This window comes from Pituophis catenifer, unplaced genomic scaffold, assembly GCF_029215685.1.
Source record: "Pituophis catenifer annectens isolate HBS135680 unplaced genomic scaffold, rPitCat1.0.hap2 SCAF_16, whole genome shotgun sequence".
NCBI classification, from domain to species: Eukaryota; Metazoa; Chordata; class Lepidosauria; order Squamata; family Colubridae; genus Pituophis; species Pituophis catenifer.
The window spans coordinates 15238563-15254768 of NW_027256896.1; the positions used below are offsets into that span (position 1 = coordinate 15238563).

The 16206-nt window shown below is 45.9% G+C and overlaps 1 protein-coding gene across 1 annotated transcript; it reads right to left on the reverse strand.

Annotated features, from left to right (window-relative positions):
* Positions 1 to 238: 238 nt before the first annotated feature.
* GPR139 (G protein-coupled receptor 139) lies at positions 239 to 15797 on the reverse strand. The gene is made up of 2 exons (XM_070955248.1): positions 15692 to 15797; positions 239 to 1173 (listed from the first exon to the last, which is right to left on the reverse strand). The coding sequence occupies exons 1-2, from the start codon at positions 15795 to 15797 to the stop codon at positions 239 to 241; spliced, it is 1041 nt and encodes a 346-aa protein (XP_070811349.1).
* Positions 15798 to 16206: the final 409 nt, after the last annotated feature.

Consider the following 16206-nt stretch of genomic DNA (forward strand, 5'->3'; position numbering starts at 1 on the left):
GATCCAAGACTATTGATTAAAGCCTTGCAAGAGATGAAGCCGTGAAGCTTTCTGCCTCTCCTTTGTTCTCCTGGAGGTGTCCAAAGACGCCTATCAACGATTGTAGCCCGTTTATCTTCTGATGCTCGGAGAGGAACAAAATCCAATGGCTGCTATTTGCAAGCGATTATCATCCCCGGCTCTTCCATGTCATCGTTGGAACAGCTTAAAAAGAAGTGGATCATCCATCATGGATCTTTCATGGAGAGATCTTCATAGGCTTCCCGTTTTTATCATATTGGTAGACAAGCATTTTGATGCAGTGGGAGTTGGCCGGGGATATCCACGGGCTGCTAGTTATTGAAAAGTTATGGTTTGTATAGAACTGGACGGGTTGCTTCTGACACCGGAAGAAGGCCTTCAGCGTTACGGCCGCCATTGTGCGGAACCGCTTGCTGATGAAACAGTACAGGAAGAAGTTGATGGCGGTGTTGAGCAACGCCAGCATGTTGGCCACGTCGGAGACGATGTGGACGGACCAGCTGTTGTTGATGGGAGAGACGTAAAGGTGGTAAAGGATCATGATAATCCTCGGGGCCCAGAGGACGGCGAAAATGGAGGTGATGGTAAACAAGATGGCGGTGGTTTTCCCGGTGGAATAGCCTCGCAGCCGGAAGTTGCACTTCTGCCGAAGCTTGTAGACAATGATGGAGTTCAAGATGAAGAAGATGGAGCAAGGGACCAGATAGATGGTGAAGCAGTGGATCCAGATGAGGATGTGGTGAACAAGCGTACTTGTGTAGTCTTCCTTCCAGATGTTCGGCCACCAGTAGTATGGGATGCTGGTTAGGAAGCAAATAATATAAACACTCACAATGACTTTGCGGGTGCGAGCGGGATAGGAAACCATGTGGTATTTGAGGGGATGACAGACGGCGATGTACCGGTCAATCGTGAGAGGGACAGTAATCCAGATGGAAGTATGGATGGAGGAGAACTCTAACACCTCGATAATTTTGTCCAGGACTTCAGGCATCTTCTCCTTCAAGATGAAATCTTCCAACAAGAAGTCAACAAAGACGATAAAGAAAAGGACTAGCAAGTCAGCCACCGCGAGAGCTAAAAGGTAGTTATAGGAGGACTTTTGACGCCGAGCCACCAGCTGCGACAGAATGATTACCGTCAAAATGTTAGCTGTAATGGGGGAGAGAGAGAGAGAGAGAGAGGGAAAAAATTACATTAACTTTAGAAGATTAGCAATTGCTATTAGGTCCCAAGAATCAAATGTGACACATGGAGTTACTTAAAGCATATTCTAAAAGAGAATTAGAGTACAATTAATGCACCTATTTGGGTTTCTGAGAATAGTAATGAACAAGTAATCAACAGCAGCTGAAAAATGAGGATTAACGTCGGAAAAATAACCCAAGAATAAACACCCCAATGACTGCAAGGGATATAAATCCTTCCCCACCATTTTGTGGGAACTGAAGATGCTTCTTGGGTGAGAAGTGAATTGTCTTCACGAGAAAAAAAAACAGAAAGTCCGGTTGCCTCTTGCAAAAACACTTTTGGGACAACCATGACCTGGATGACGGAGAATGTCCATCGACATCTCCTTTGAAAATGTTTTGCTTCTCATCCAATTCTGAAGAAGCTTCTTGGATGAGAAACAAAACATCCTCAAGAAATAACAAGAAAGTCCAGTTGCCTCTTGAAAAAACACCTTTGGGACAACCATGACCTGGATGAGTGAGAACTTCCACAGACACACATCTTAAGGTTGAGAAACCGTAGTCTTGACAACCGTAGACGAGGAGATGCCTCTTAAATGCAGGACAATCTTCTTTAGAATATGGGTCAACATTGATTGTCTTTAAGTGGACCCTGATTTAATTCCACTCTGGCTGCAAGACATTCTGGCTGGACGTCATACAGACATTTCCCAACAGTCGCTCAACCACCAACCTATTTAATTAATTCACAAAGTACAGAGGTTTGGTTTACCGAGAGAGGGTGAGTTGCCAAGTATTGAAATTTCATATGCATTCAGTAATTACTCTTTTTTTGTGTGTGTGTGGAGCTAATGCATCACATTTAACGTTCGACTTCTGAGCATGCTGATTTCTTTTCCAAGGCCAATCAAGAATAATGACACAAATTCCTGTAGCTAAGAACTGAGGAGAAAGGTGGGACCCCAAAAGACAGGACGAAAACGATTCTCTTGGATGCATGCTGCACATCCGAATACAAGTGCATATTACTTGGCCACTCAACTGCCAAATATTTATGAACAATCTCTTAGTGCATCTTGCTGAAACTTGGTTTTCCGGAGGGGGGGGTGGGGGAGGGAAATCTTGAACAGTGACAGGATGGGGGTGGGGAAGATGCTGCTGGCATTTTTGCTTTGCCACTTTTTTTTTTTTTTTAAAGAGAATTGCATCTTCAAGCACTCAAGTTAATTCCTGCTTTGCTAAGTGCTGAAGAAAATGCTGAAAAGGATTGCTACTCAGCCACCTGTCTTTTGAGATGGGAAATGGGGGGGGGGCTTCATTCCCAATGCTTTCCCATGTTCAAAGCTGACTATGGAGCATTGCCGGATGAAGCTTTAGAGTGGTGATATCTCAGGAGGGGGATAAGGTCCCTGAGAAGATTGCATGGTTGCCAAGATTATAATTCGTTGTTAGATGAGAAGGTCTTCTTTGAGTCAAGTGGAGATCCCTGGGTTGTGGCCCACCAGCGGCCAGCAGAGCTGGCAGCAGATTCGGACAGTGAGGAGGTTGGGGAGGAACCTGGGCCAGTCCTGGAGTCTGGGGAAGGCTCTGATGAGGGCTCTGCGTCGGAGGCAGAGAGGGGGCCAGGGCCGTCTGACAGTTATCAGCTGCCTTCGGAGTCAGACATCAGTGAGGCAGATGAACAGCTGGAGCCTGTTCCCAGTGTGTGCATGCACAGAGTTGCCAGACGAAGGGAACAGCTAAAGAACAAGGGTCGACTCAGGAGTAAGGCCACAGGTGGACGGTGAATGGCCCCTCCCAGAGGAAATAAAAGAGGAGCGAAAGGGGAGGAGAGTTTGCAGGAAACAATTAGTTCACTTAATTGGTTCGTGACTCTCCGAGACTCCTTGCCACGTTTTGAAGATATCGGCCTGGCAGCTCTCCAAGCCAGATAAGGTCTGTGACTGTAAATTCTCCCTTGAAAGACTTTGCTGAAGGTGAATGAGAAGAATTCACAGTAACTTAATAAAAAGGGGGTTTTGTCGAGACAAGGAGTCTGCTTCATGCTCTTGGGAACCCTAGGTCAGAACACTCTGAGACTACGTGAAGTGATCCATAAAGTTCTCTCAAAAATAACATGGAGATGCTTTTATCATTGTCTTCTGCCTGGGAAGTAAGTTGGACCTCCAAGTCTAGCTTTCAGTGACTCCTCTGAGTCAAGCTTAAGTCCTTGAGTCCTTGATCCATAAAGTTCTCTCAACAATAATATGGAGTTGACTTACATTGTCTTCTGCTGGGAAGTTGGAGTCTAGCTTAAGTCCTTGAGACTACATGATCCATAAAGTTCTCTCAACAATAATGTGGAAATGACCTATCCTTGTCTTCCAATGGGAAGTAGGTTGGATCTTAGTCAAGCTTCAGTTCTTGAGTCTACATGAACAGAACCATAATGGTTTTTCAATAATAATATGGAAGTGGCTTATCAGTGTCGTCTTCTGGGAAGTAGGTTGGACCTCCAAATCTAGCTTTCAACTCTTTGAGAGTTGAAAGACATTTATACATGTCTTCCATCCAGCTGCTAAAGCGATCTGATCCTATTTAACTTGTTTTGACAGTTCTATCCATTATGTTAGCGCAACTACCGTGTTTCCCCGAAAATAAGACCCTGTCTTATATTTTTTTGAACCCTGAAATAAGCGTTTGGCCTTATTGCCATGCACTCAAAAGCCCGATTGGGCTTATTATCAGGGGATGTCTTATTTTGGGGGAAACAGGGTACTACAAGGACAATTCATAATACCCAGATGCAAATCTATATATAGATTGTTTTTGTCCAAAGTTCGGATTCTGTACGAACATTTTGAGATAAATGAGCCCTTGGCCTATCAATATAATTTATCATTACTCAAAAGGTCATTGCTTTTTTTTTTTTTAATTTGCTTTTTAAACATTAGGTCACCCCAAGCTTCTTTGAAAATTCTGGAGACTCCAAAGCAGTGGTTCTCAATCTTGGCAACTCTTAAGATGCGTGGACTGCCACTCCCAGAATTCCCTAGCTTACGAGTTGCCAGCTGGGTAATTCTGGGAATTGCAGTCCACGCATCTTAAGAGTTGCTAAAGTTGAGAAACAATACTCCAGAGCTACCAAAAGTGAGCATGCAAACATCTGGATAATCATTAGGGGCCAGCAAAGGAGAGGCAGAACGTTCTAATGATTTGATACCTTCTAATGGTTACCTGGGCTTTGTAGGCCAAATACAGTAGCCTTTACTCAAGGCAACACCCCCCCCAAACACACACACACAAAGCAGGCAAGCCAACTATTGTCCCGTCTAGGTCTGATGGGAATTGAAGCTCAGTAAGATGTGGAGAACTGCACGTTTTCTGAAACCCTGAGCTAGCTGCACAAAAAGCTTGTCCCGCTGCCAAGGAGCTTCCTAGCTATTAATGTAGCAAGATCCATAGGCAGCCACAGCTCTCAGTCTTGTTCTCTGAAGAAGTTATCGATTTTTCATGATCCACGATGAAGCTGCAGCTCCGACCAAAACACAGGAAAGACCCAAATTTCAACCCCGAGATTCTAGGAGAGTTGACCCCTGCTTGGAGGCGAATATTGACGTGGCTTTCTGGAAGGGCTGCAGATTTGAACGGGGGGTTGGCAGTTCTTTCTGTCCGTTCTCTGGTTGCCACGTAGGCCTGATGATACAGGTGGGAAAATAAGGAGATGGGAATCGGCGGGGGGGCTCAGGTGGAGCTACCGCTACCCCACTCCCCCAAATATCCTAAATGAACATCGTGCCCTGTATGGAAGGATTAAAAAGCAGTCAATACATTATAGGTTAGTCCTCCGTGTATGACCACCATGGACCACCAACATTTCTGCCGCTGAGCGAGACAGTTGTTAAGTGCATTTTGCCCCATTCGCGACCTTCCTAGCCAGAGTTGTTAAGTGAATTCACACTGCACTTGTTAAGTTAGTAACACCGTTGTTAAGCGAATCTGACTTTGCTTGTCAGAAGGTCGCAAATGACCCCAGGACTCTGCAACCTTCTGTCAGGGTTGTAACACCCCCCAACAAAAGAAGACTCCGGGGCCTGAAGTTCCTCAAACTTCCATTTTATTAGAGATGTCATATTGGCACATCTGGGAAAACCCGAATCTGAAAGCTCCCAGGTTTTCCCCACCCAAAGGAAAGTCCAAGTCCTTGCCCAGCACCCACAGGTCCATCACATGGTCCAGTCAATGCACCGTCCCAACTTGAGATGCCTCCCAGTTCCAACCCTCCAGATGCAGGGCAAGATGTCCTTGACTCTCTGAGAAAGGAATGTTATTATGACTACATATCACCCCTGCTCCATACAATCCCCACTCCCAGTTTCCCACAGGAGTAAATGTGGCAGGTCTGGAGGCCTAGTATAAAAGATGGCTTCCAGGCCTGACACCGTCATAAAGTCAAGTCAGATGCCAAGGGTCTGGATTTTGATCGTGGGACTGCGGGGATGTTACAAGGGTCGTAAGAGTGAAAAGCGGTCATAAGCCACTTTTTTTCCCCCCAGTACCGTTGTAACTTCAGACAGTCACTAAATGAACTGTTGTAAGTCGAGGACCGCCTATATTGCCTGGATGTGTTTGCATGTGTGGAAATCTTGCCCTTGGCTCAACGTCAAACCCCTCCCCTTGTACAGATAGCCCTCCACTTAAGCCCCGTTCATTTAGTGACCGTTCAAAGTTACGTCAAACTCAACAGCCCTACACCATTACTTTTCCTGGCATGATTGCAGAAATAGATTTCCACTGTCAACTTCTAGGATTTTTTTGTTTTTACCACCAGCCTTGGCAGCCACTTAAGATTCCCCAGAGCCCCCCCTCCCCCCCTCCCCCCAGGCCTTACCAGCTTAGCTTTTTCCAGATAGCCAGTTTTCCGCCACTTTCTAAGGCACTTAAAAATTGACTGGATCAATACAAATCTCACCTCTTGTAATATTGACCTTAGCAGATCAGTGTCTCGGTGTGTGCATACACACGCATGCAGCCACTTACACAAAATACGTGCATGTAAAAACAGAGAGATTCCTTCTCCCCAGGTCACTTATGCTAATATCCTTGATCTTTCTTCTTTGATACCGGGTTTTCTCTTCGGTTTGCTCTAAATGCCCCCTCCCCATGCCAAGATACATCAAGGCAAGCAATTACATAACGACTTTTTTCCCCCCCCTATAAGCCCACTTCGCAGCCATAGCATTTCTCCTAGGAGTGAGCGTGGGCATATTTTACCAGGAAGATATGGTTGTCAGTGAATTCTGCTCATTGGTACCGAATGCCAGTTGCCGTCATTCCTTCCTGCTATGCAGGTGGAATTTCAGTCTATCTCAGGAACATAGAACAAACAGGGCTGGCTCTTGGAGGTTTTGCAGTCCAACGCTCTGCTCTAGCAGGAGATCTTATACGAGCTCCCCCAGGAGATACGGAGGATCCCGGATCTGCGCACTTTCCGCCGTGCTTTGAAGACACTCCTATTCCAGCAGGCCGGCCTGGCCTAATTTTCTCCCCTTCTTTTAAATTTTTAAACTGAAATTTTAATTCGTTTTAAATTATTGGGAGTTTTAAATTGTCTCGGGCAAAAATTATTTAATTGGGTTTTAATCATGTTTTAACTTTTGTATTTATGTGCTTTATTTTGTGCCTGTTCACCGCCCTGAGTCCTTCGGGAGTAGGGCGGTATACAAATTTAAAATTAAATATATATATATATATATACCAGGGGTCGGCAACCTTAAACACTCAAAGAGCCACAAAGGTCCTAACTGGAAGCCCCCGTTCAATTCTGGAGGCGACCGGAAGTCCGGTTCCCCCACCATAGAGTCTCCTCCTAGCACGGCATCCTTTTTCCTGTGACCAAAAGCCCTATCAATTGTGGAGCCGATGACCAGCAACAGGGAGCTGCAGCAGAGGGATGAAAGAGCCACATGCGGCTCCAGAGCCGTGGGTTGCTGACACCTGGATTATACCATTCCAGACAAATGGCTCTCCAGTCTCTTCTTTAAAACCTCCTTAGGTGGAGCACCTATAACTTCTGAAGGCAAGCCCTTCCACTGATTCTCACTGTCAGGAGATTTCTCCTTAGCTTCAGGTTGGTTGTCCCTTTGATAAGCTTCCATTTGTTACTTCTTGTCCTGTTCTCAGGTGCTTTGGAGAATAGGTTGATGACCCCCTCTTCTCTCTGACAGCCCCTCAAGTCCTGGAAAACTGTTTCCATGTCACCCCTAGTTCTTCATTAGGCTAGACATGCCTGCTTCTTCCCTCAATCATTCCTTGCACAGTTTCGCCATCATGGTGCATCCGTGAATTCGGTCCCATAGATATCTGGGGCCGATGGCTTTGAGGCTGTCAAGTATTTGCAAGCCATTGGCACATGTGTCATATAGACACCAGTGGAGGCAGAGAGTGTCTCCACCCCTGTGTGGAAAGGAGGGGCTTACCCTGAGTATAAAACCCCCTCCAACTTTTTTTCCACCTTGCTCTCGCCATCTCTCTCTTTTCACGTTTGTTCCTCATGAGACTTGATCTCTGTTGTACATAGTTAATATGTAGTTAGTTAATATGATTTATTATATAAATAAATACGTTTAAGACGTTAAGAGCCTTGATAGTACAGTGGACTACGCACCCTGTTATTAACACAGCTGCCTGCAATTTCTGCTGGTTCGAATCTCTCCAAGGCTCAAGGTTGACTCAGCCTTCCATCCTTTCTAAGGTAGGTTAAATGAGGACCCAGTTTGTGGGGGCAATAAACTGACTTTGTATAAATATACAAAAGTATGAAGGCTATTGCTTAACGCATTGTAAGCCGCCCTGAGTCTCCGGAGAAGGGCGGCATATAAATCAATTTTTTTTTTTAAAAAAAAAGACATTTATTTATGCATCTGCCTCTGAACTCTTCTATGCTCCTGGGTGTTTCTACGATCCCAATTCCACAGAGGCCCCCCATTTCCTTTCTCATCAACCTTTCTCCCAGTTGCTATTCTGCACATAGCTAGCTAATCTTCCAATCTTCTCCACTTTGTTTCAGCAGCTGATGTGTTACAGCGCTGACCTTGACTTGAGACCAAAGACCAGCTGATGCTTCCCGCTTGTGGAATCTCAATGCTCCCAGCCTCATTCCAAAATATGCACGCAGGCATCATAACTCCCCCGTCTTTGGCAATGAAAGAGCATCTGGGAGCATTCTCTTATTCTTTCTGGATATTATTATATTTTCAGGCAGGGACTATTAAACAGATCCTTTTGCCAGGCGTCCTATTGACGGATGCTAAGTGTTTTTAATGCATAATATTCTTGACGGACACCTGCCCTGGAGTTTTATCTTTCTTCCTTCCTTCCTCCTCCTCTGAGCTGTTGGGATGATTCTTTTTCCATCCATCACAAAAATAGACAATAAGCAGAATGGTAAATATTTTGGGTCCTCCCCCACCCCCACCCATCTGACATCAGCCTATCATCTTGCAATGTTTTTACAAGCTGTTTCATTGTCCTTGGGCTGTAAAATTCAGAAATGTAGATTAGAGAGGAGTTTCTGATGGAGCGAGTGAAAAAAACACCCCTTTGAATTTAAATAAGATTATCTAAGATTTCAAACTACCCCAATCCTAGCATCAGTTAGAGTTTAACATTCAGTTGGTGCAGCATTTATTTCATCCTTATATCAGAGGAATAGAATTGAAAGCTGTTTTCCTTTGGGCGAAGTTCAGATATTATCTTTGCAATACTTTAACAATCAGGGGCCCAACTTTCTGATTAGGGCTTTCCCAGATCAAGAGGGTTTTGTTTAAATGTTAGAGGGGGGAAAAAACCCTTATTTATACAGTTGAATCCTTGACTTACAGCTATTCATTTAATAACTGCCCAAAGTTAGTGATATGGTATGGTATGGGATGTGGTGGCTCAGTGGCTAAGATGCTGAGCTTGTCGAACGAAAGGTTGGCAGTTCAGCGGTTCGAATCCCTAGTGCCGTGTAATGGGGCGAGCTCCCGTTACTTGTCCCAGCTTCTGCCAACCTAGCAGTTCGAAAGCACGTAAAAAAAAATGCAAGTAGAAAAAATAGGAACCACAATTTGGTGGGAAGGTAACAGCGCTCTGTGCACCTTTGGCGTTTAGTCATGCCGGCCACATGACCTTGGAGAAGTCTTCGGACAACGCTTGGTCTTCGGCTTTGAAACAGAGATGAGCACCGCCCCTTAGAATCAGGAACGACTAACACATATGTGCGAGGGGAATTAAAGTTAGTGGTACTGAAAAAGGTGATTTATCACCAACTCCTTGCACTTACTCCTATTGTAGCATCCCCACAGTCATGTGATCAAAATTTTGCCTCTTGGCAAACTGGCATGCAGTTATGATGGGTGCAGCATCCCGGAGTCACGTTGTGATTGCCATTTTGCAACCTCCCCATTCTGGCTGGGGAATTCTGGCAGCTGAAGGCCACAGATCTTAAATTTGCCAAGGTTGGACATCCCTGGTGTGGTAGAGATGTCTCAAAAAACTCCCTGTGCCAGACTTTTAGGGGGGGGGGGGTCCTGTCAGGGGTGAAATCCACTTACCTTCGCTACCAGTTTGCAAATTGGGAGCGCGCGTTTGTGCATGACACCTCTGCACGTGTGCTGGACCTTCTGCGCATTCGCAGAGCGTCAAAAACGGAATGTGATGACGTTCTGGGCGGGTGGGTGGAGCCTCCCACCGCCGGCGCTACCAGTTTGCCCAAGCCGGATAGAACCGGCTGCATTTCACCACTGGGTCCTGTCCATCCTGCAACATCTGTATCATTTCTTCAAAATCCTAATCATGGGGAAGAAATGCTGAGTGCAAGGTCCAGCTGTCTTTTTCTCCCCGTTCACAGAGAAGCTCATTTGAATTCTTGGCATAGAATTCCCAGTGTGGGAGACGAGGGGAAGGAGGAGCAGAGACAAACCTAATATTTCACCATACAGAAGTGGAGAAACAATGGACTGATTAAGTATGTTTAGCAACACAGCTCTGGTAATAACTTTCTTCTGCTGATACAGAGCGCCAACGAAAAAAAAAGATACGTTTTGCATACCTTCCTTGCCCAAATGCCAGGATAAATGAAAAAATTTGAACATTAATAGCTTCTCTCTCCCGAGCTAATTGCATTAGGAGGATGCTATAACAAAAGGGGGGAAAATAAGCTGATCTCTTTGTCATTTAGAGATAGTCCGATGAGTTTCGTTACGATGACAATTGAGCCCAAAATTTCCATTGCTAGGCAAGGCAGCTGTTTGCTCCATTTTATGACCTTTTTTTGGGGGGGGGCACAATTGTTAAGCGAATCACTGCATGGTGTGAATGATGCAGCCATTAAGCAAATCTGACTTCCCCCATTGACTTTGCTTATGAAAAGCTGGCTGGGGATTTACAAACGGGGATCACATGACTCTGGGACACTGCAATCGTCATAAATACATTCAATCGTCACTAAACAAATGGTTATAAGTCGAGGACTTTGAGTTGGGCAGAGAAAGAGTGACTTTTTTCTCAAAGTCACCCACTGACCTTTCCTTGTGGAGTCTAGTCTTGAACTTGGCTTGGCTTCGTCCAGGTTCTACAAACTGGATAGTGCATAGATATTGTTCTGACCTAGGCTTCCCAAGAGCACGAAGCAGAACTCCTTGTCCCAACAAAAACCCCTGTTTATTAAGTTACTGTGAATTCCTCTCATCCACATCCAGCAAAGTCTTTCAAGGGAGAACTTACACTCACAGACCTTATCTGGCTTGGAGAGCTGCCAGGCCGATATCTTCAAAACGTGGCAAGGAGTCTCAGAGAGTCAAGAACCAATTAAGCGAACTAATTGTCTCCTGCAAACTCCACTCCCCTTTCGCTCCTCTTTTATTCCCTCTGGGAGGGGCCATTCATCGTCCACCTGTGGCCTTACTCCCAAGTCGACCCTTGTTCTTTAGCTGTTCCCTTCGTCTGGCAACTCTGTGCATGCGCACACTGCGAACAGGCTCCAGCTGTTTCTCTGCCCCACTGATGTCTGACTCCGAAGGCAGCTGATAACTGTCAGACGGCCCTGGCCTCCTCTCTGCCTCCGACACAGATCCCTCATCAGAGCTTTCCCCAGACTCCAGGACTGGCCCAGGTTCCTCCCCAACCTCCTCACTGTCCGAATCTGCTGCCAGCTCCACTGGCGGGCCAGAACAGATAATTGTCTGTCATGTATGACAGACACACATGCAGATTACACACAATTTCATATCCGGAACTTTTGCTTCTGTAGCTCAAGAATGGAGCTTTCAACTTTGGTCAAAAAAAGGAGTATTTCAATACCAGATCTTTTAGCAGCTGGACGCAATTTGGAGGGTTTGATGTAGAATGGGAGAATGCAAATACAGTAAGTTTCTAATGAGCTTGACTGCCTGCCAACTTCCAGAGGGACTACAGTTATATAATGGCCGTGTTTCCTTGAGATGAGCAGAGTTCAGTTTTTCCAGATTGCCATATTCTTGATCTCTTGGATTTCATGATTTCATTACTGGCCAGAAAAGCAAGGAAGGAGGCTAGTTGGCTGATAAGTTTGGTTCAACTTGTAGCAACAGATGGACTTACGGGAAAGATTATCAAATCAATATCTGCCAAACGGGTTAACCAAACCCTTCTTTTTTCCAGCTTCCCTCAAGGTCAAACCAATATAATTCCCCGGCTTCCTTTCTATAGCTATTTCTGTACTACGTCCTCCACACCAAAAAGAAGAAAGCATATTGCATATAGCCTTTCACATGCCATCACTTTAAAAAGAATTGCTGACCGGTTAAATATATAGGCAAAGTGGCTCAGGAAACAAATGATGGCGAGTCCAGTTTTAAACTCCATTTAGACACAAAATTTGCTGCCCGACATTGCATTCGTCCTCCTAGCCTCGTTTAATTGGGAGCCTTGTTTGAAAGGACAAAGAAATGATTTATGAATGGTGCCCTGATGAAGCTGGAGGAGGGAAATGGGCTAAAAATACAGACCAAAAGAGCAAAATTGAAGTCCATGGTTATATATCCTTCCCCTTCCATTTTTCCTAACTTCTTCCTTTCGGTTCTGCAAACCACCTTCTAATCAGTGCATTTGGAAGAGAGGTGACCTCCATCAACAGGGGTCAGTCTAGATAAGCACTGAGGTCTCACCAGATTGGATGTTCGTATTACGGAGGTAAAAAAGAGATTTGAACAAGGAGCCTTGAAGAAAAGCTATTCAAGAGTAAGGGAGCTAGTTTGAGCCAGGGGCAAGCGCTAAATTTAACTCCTCCCCACCAAAATATATGAGAGCCAATCTGGTCTAATGGTTAAGGCACCAGGCTAGAAACCAGGAAATTGTGAGTTCTAGTCCTGCCTTAGGCATATAAAACCAGTTGGGTGACTTTGGGCCAATAACCAGGAGACTGGAAGTTCTAGTCCTGCCTTAGGCATGAAAGTCAAGTAGGTGACTTTGGGTCAATCACCAGGAGACTGGGAGTTCTAATCCTACCTTTGGCATGAAAGACAGTTGGGTGACTTTGGGCCACTCACCAGGAGACTGGGAGTTCTAGTCCCGCCTTAGGCATGAAAGTCAAGTAGGTGACTTTGGGCCAATCACCAGGAGACTGGGAGTTCTAGTCCTACCTTTGGCATGAAAGACAGTTGGGTGACTTTGGGCCAATCACCAGGAGACTGTGAGTTCTAGTCTTACCTTTGGCATGAAAGACAGTTGGGTGACTTTGGGCCAATCACCAGGAGACTGGGAGTTCTAGTCCTACCTTTGGCATGAAAGACAGTTGGGTGATTTTGGGCCAATTACCAGGAGTCTGTGAGTTCTAGTCCTGTGTTAGGCATGAAAGCCATCTGGGTGGCTTTCAGCCAGTATCCTCTCTTTCAGCCCAAACCACCTCACAAGGTTGTTGCTTTTGGAGAAAATAGGAGGAGGAAGGAGCAATAGATATGTCCACCACCTTGCACCGTTTATTAAAAAAAATGATAAAGGTGGACTTTCAAGAAAAGATTGGACTGCCATTTGTCAGAAATGGTATACGGTCTCCTGCTTGAGCGGGGGGTTGGACTAGACGACCTATAAGGTCCCAACCAACTCTGTTAATCTGTTATCTGTTATCACAATGGGTGAAATCAACTAAATGACGATCCTCTTTATCTCCACAAACACCATTTCTCCTCTGCAAAGGTTCGCTCTATAGCACAAACAGGACCGTCACCCAGCTTCTTGAAGGATTTGGCCTTTTGAAGAATTGGCTGGATGGCACATGCCCCCCCCCACCCTAACCAATCCTTTCTCTCTCCCCCCCCCAAAAAAAATCAATCCACATTGCCGGAATTTTTTTCCCCCCTCTCACTCCCCAAGTGCTTCCTTTCTAGGTTTTCTCTCTTCATGCATATCATTAATAATAAGGACAGCCCATGTTTTGCAGAGGTCGGCTGCGATTGGAGGGGCAGGGAAGCCGAGCAAAAAAAAAAATAATAATAATAAAATAAATAAACCAGCCCATAAATCTCTCCTTCGCTCGGCTTGCCAAGAGAGGTGTTTCTTTTTTCTTTTTTGTTTTGTTTCAAAAACTCTCTCTTGGTACATTTGAACGTGAGCTCCCGAGCGTTCTCCGAACGGCTCCTGCTGTGTCAGCACCACGGACAGCTCAGCCGGGTATTTATTTATTTATTTATTTATTTATTTATTTATTTATTTATTTATTTATTTATTGTAATAGGAAGGAGGGGGAAGAGAGAGAGAGAGAGGGACGTCTCTGGCTCTTCTCTGGCTGCATGGGCTGGCTAAGTCCCCCCTCCCTCCCTCCCTCCCTCCCTTCCTAGCTCTGGGACTTCAAGGAATCACACCCTTGCTTTCTTCTCCAGGTTCAGATGCCTCTTCTAGGTCGTCTGGATCACAAATCCCATCCTCCCCAGCCAGGCGTGCTGGGGTAAAGGGAAGATAAGAGAGCTGTAAATGGGCTCATCTGTTGGGTGTGTGTGTGTGTCTGTGTGTGTGTGTGTGTGTGTATGTGTGTGACATTTTGGTGTTTTGCCTTTTCCTCGCCCGCCAGGTTAGAGTTTTGGAGATGTTTGGAACAGACTTTTTTGGGGAGTGGGGGTGGGGCAGGAAGAATGAAAGAAGAGAACAAGGTTTGGCTAATTCACAAAGGACCCGGTGTCATAAAAGCGATGACTTAACTGCGAGGCAATAGCAAACCCTCCAAGAGTCAAGGCAGTCTACCGGCAAATTGCTGGTTTGGTAATGGACTCTCTAAGCCCGGGAGGGGTTCCCCCCTCCCTTATCTTCCTCTTCCCCAATCTTGACTGACCGAATGTGACTTCCAAACTCTCCAAAGGGGTGAATTTGGGTTCAACCCCGGAACCTAATTAAATGCGAGGAGGCCTCTGTCCTGACACTGGGGTAATGACCATCCAAGCCCCTAGTCCCTAAGGGGCACTTCAAAAAGGCTTAATGAGACTAATCTTAGTTGACATTATGAGTTATGAATGCCTCCTCCCCTCATCCAATAACAGCAACACGTTTCTGAAATCCAAAACTGCCCAGGTTTTGCCCAAGTTGGAGTAAAGCTCTCCTCATGCACACCCGTCACCCCCAATCCCAACCTTGAGGATGGAGACCATCCTACTCCTCCTGAGTAAGAACTCCCCTCCTGTAGTTCTTAAACCGACCTTAAAAACAATTAATAAAGCAATGCTGAGCCCAACAGTGACCATGGATCCTAAAAAGAACTTCCTAAGGCAAACCCACTTCAAGTCGAAAAAGTCTACAGCTCTCAGTCAAGTGCCTGAGCTGGCAGCTGGTCCCCTGTCCCCTTTTGAGGGACAACGGACTCATCTCCACGCTCATGCCTTCTTTGTGAAGACCAGAAGTAGGCAGAACCTCTAAATGGGTAGGGAAAGATTGTCTATAAGTTTTAAAAGGGAAGGAAGGAAGGAAGGAAGGAAGCAAGGAAGGAAGGAAGGAAGGAAGGAAGGAAGGAAGGAAGGAAGAGGAGAAAGGGAGGGAAGGAAAGGAGAAAGAGGAAGAAAAGAAAGGAGGAGAGGAAGGAAGGAAGGGAAAGGGAAGGAAGGAAGGGAAAGGAGGAAGGAAAGGAGGAGAGGAAGGAAGGGAAAGGAGAAAGGGAGGGAAGGAGAAAGAGGAAGAAAAGAAAGGAGGAGAGGAAGGAAGGGAAAGAGAAGGAAGGAAGGGAAAGAAGGAAAAAAGGAAAAGAGGAAGAGGAAGAAAAGAAAGGAGGAGAGGAAGGAAGGGAAAGAGAAGGAAGGAAGAAAGGGAAAGAAGGAATGAAGGAAAGGAGAAAGAGGAAGAAAAGAAAGGAAGAGAGGAAGGAAGGAAGGAAAGAAAGAAAAAGAAAATGAAAGATGGGAGAAAGGGAGGGAAGGAAGGAAGGAAGGAAGGAAGGAAGGAAGGAAGGAAGGTAGGTAGGTAGGTAGGAGGGAGAGAAAGAAAGAGACATATCTTACCCGGGAGCCCCAAGCACAGCAGGAGACTGTAATAAACGATGGGCGCGTATCCTAAGCCGCAGCCACGCAAGGAAGCATTATACATGTGAATGTAATCCTGCTCCATTGACCTGCTCCTGTTGGGTTGCCGAGCCGAGCCGGGTTAGTAGGCGGGGAGGCAGAGTCGGGCTCCGGGATCGGCTGTTCCACATCCCAGCCTCTGCCACTGAAGACGGCTGGGCACCTGTCACTGGAGAGGGAGGAACTCAGCCCAGCTGGCAGCACATGGACCTTCCAGCGGTGGGGCAGAGGGGGTGGCAGAAGGGAGAAAGAGGAGGCGGAGGTAGAGGAGGTGGTAGAAGAAGAAGAAAGGAAGGAGGGAGGGAGGGAGGAGGCAATTACAGCCACCGGTCAGGCAAAGGGTTAATATGCCTCTTCCCAACTGGAGGCGCTGTGCCCACCTTCAAATACACACACACCAACTGTATCCCACACACTCACTCACTCGCTCTCACACACTTTCCTGGTCTTCCTCC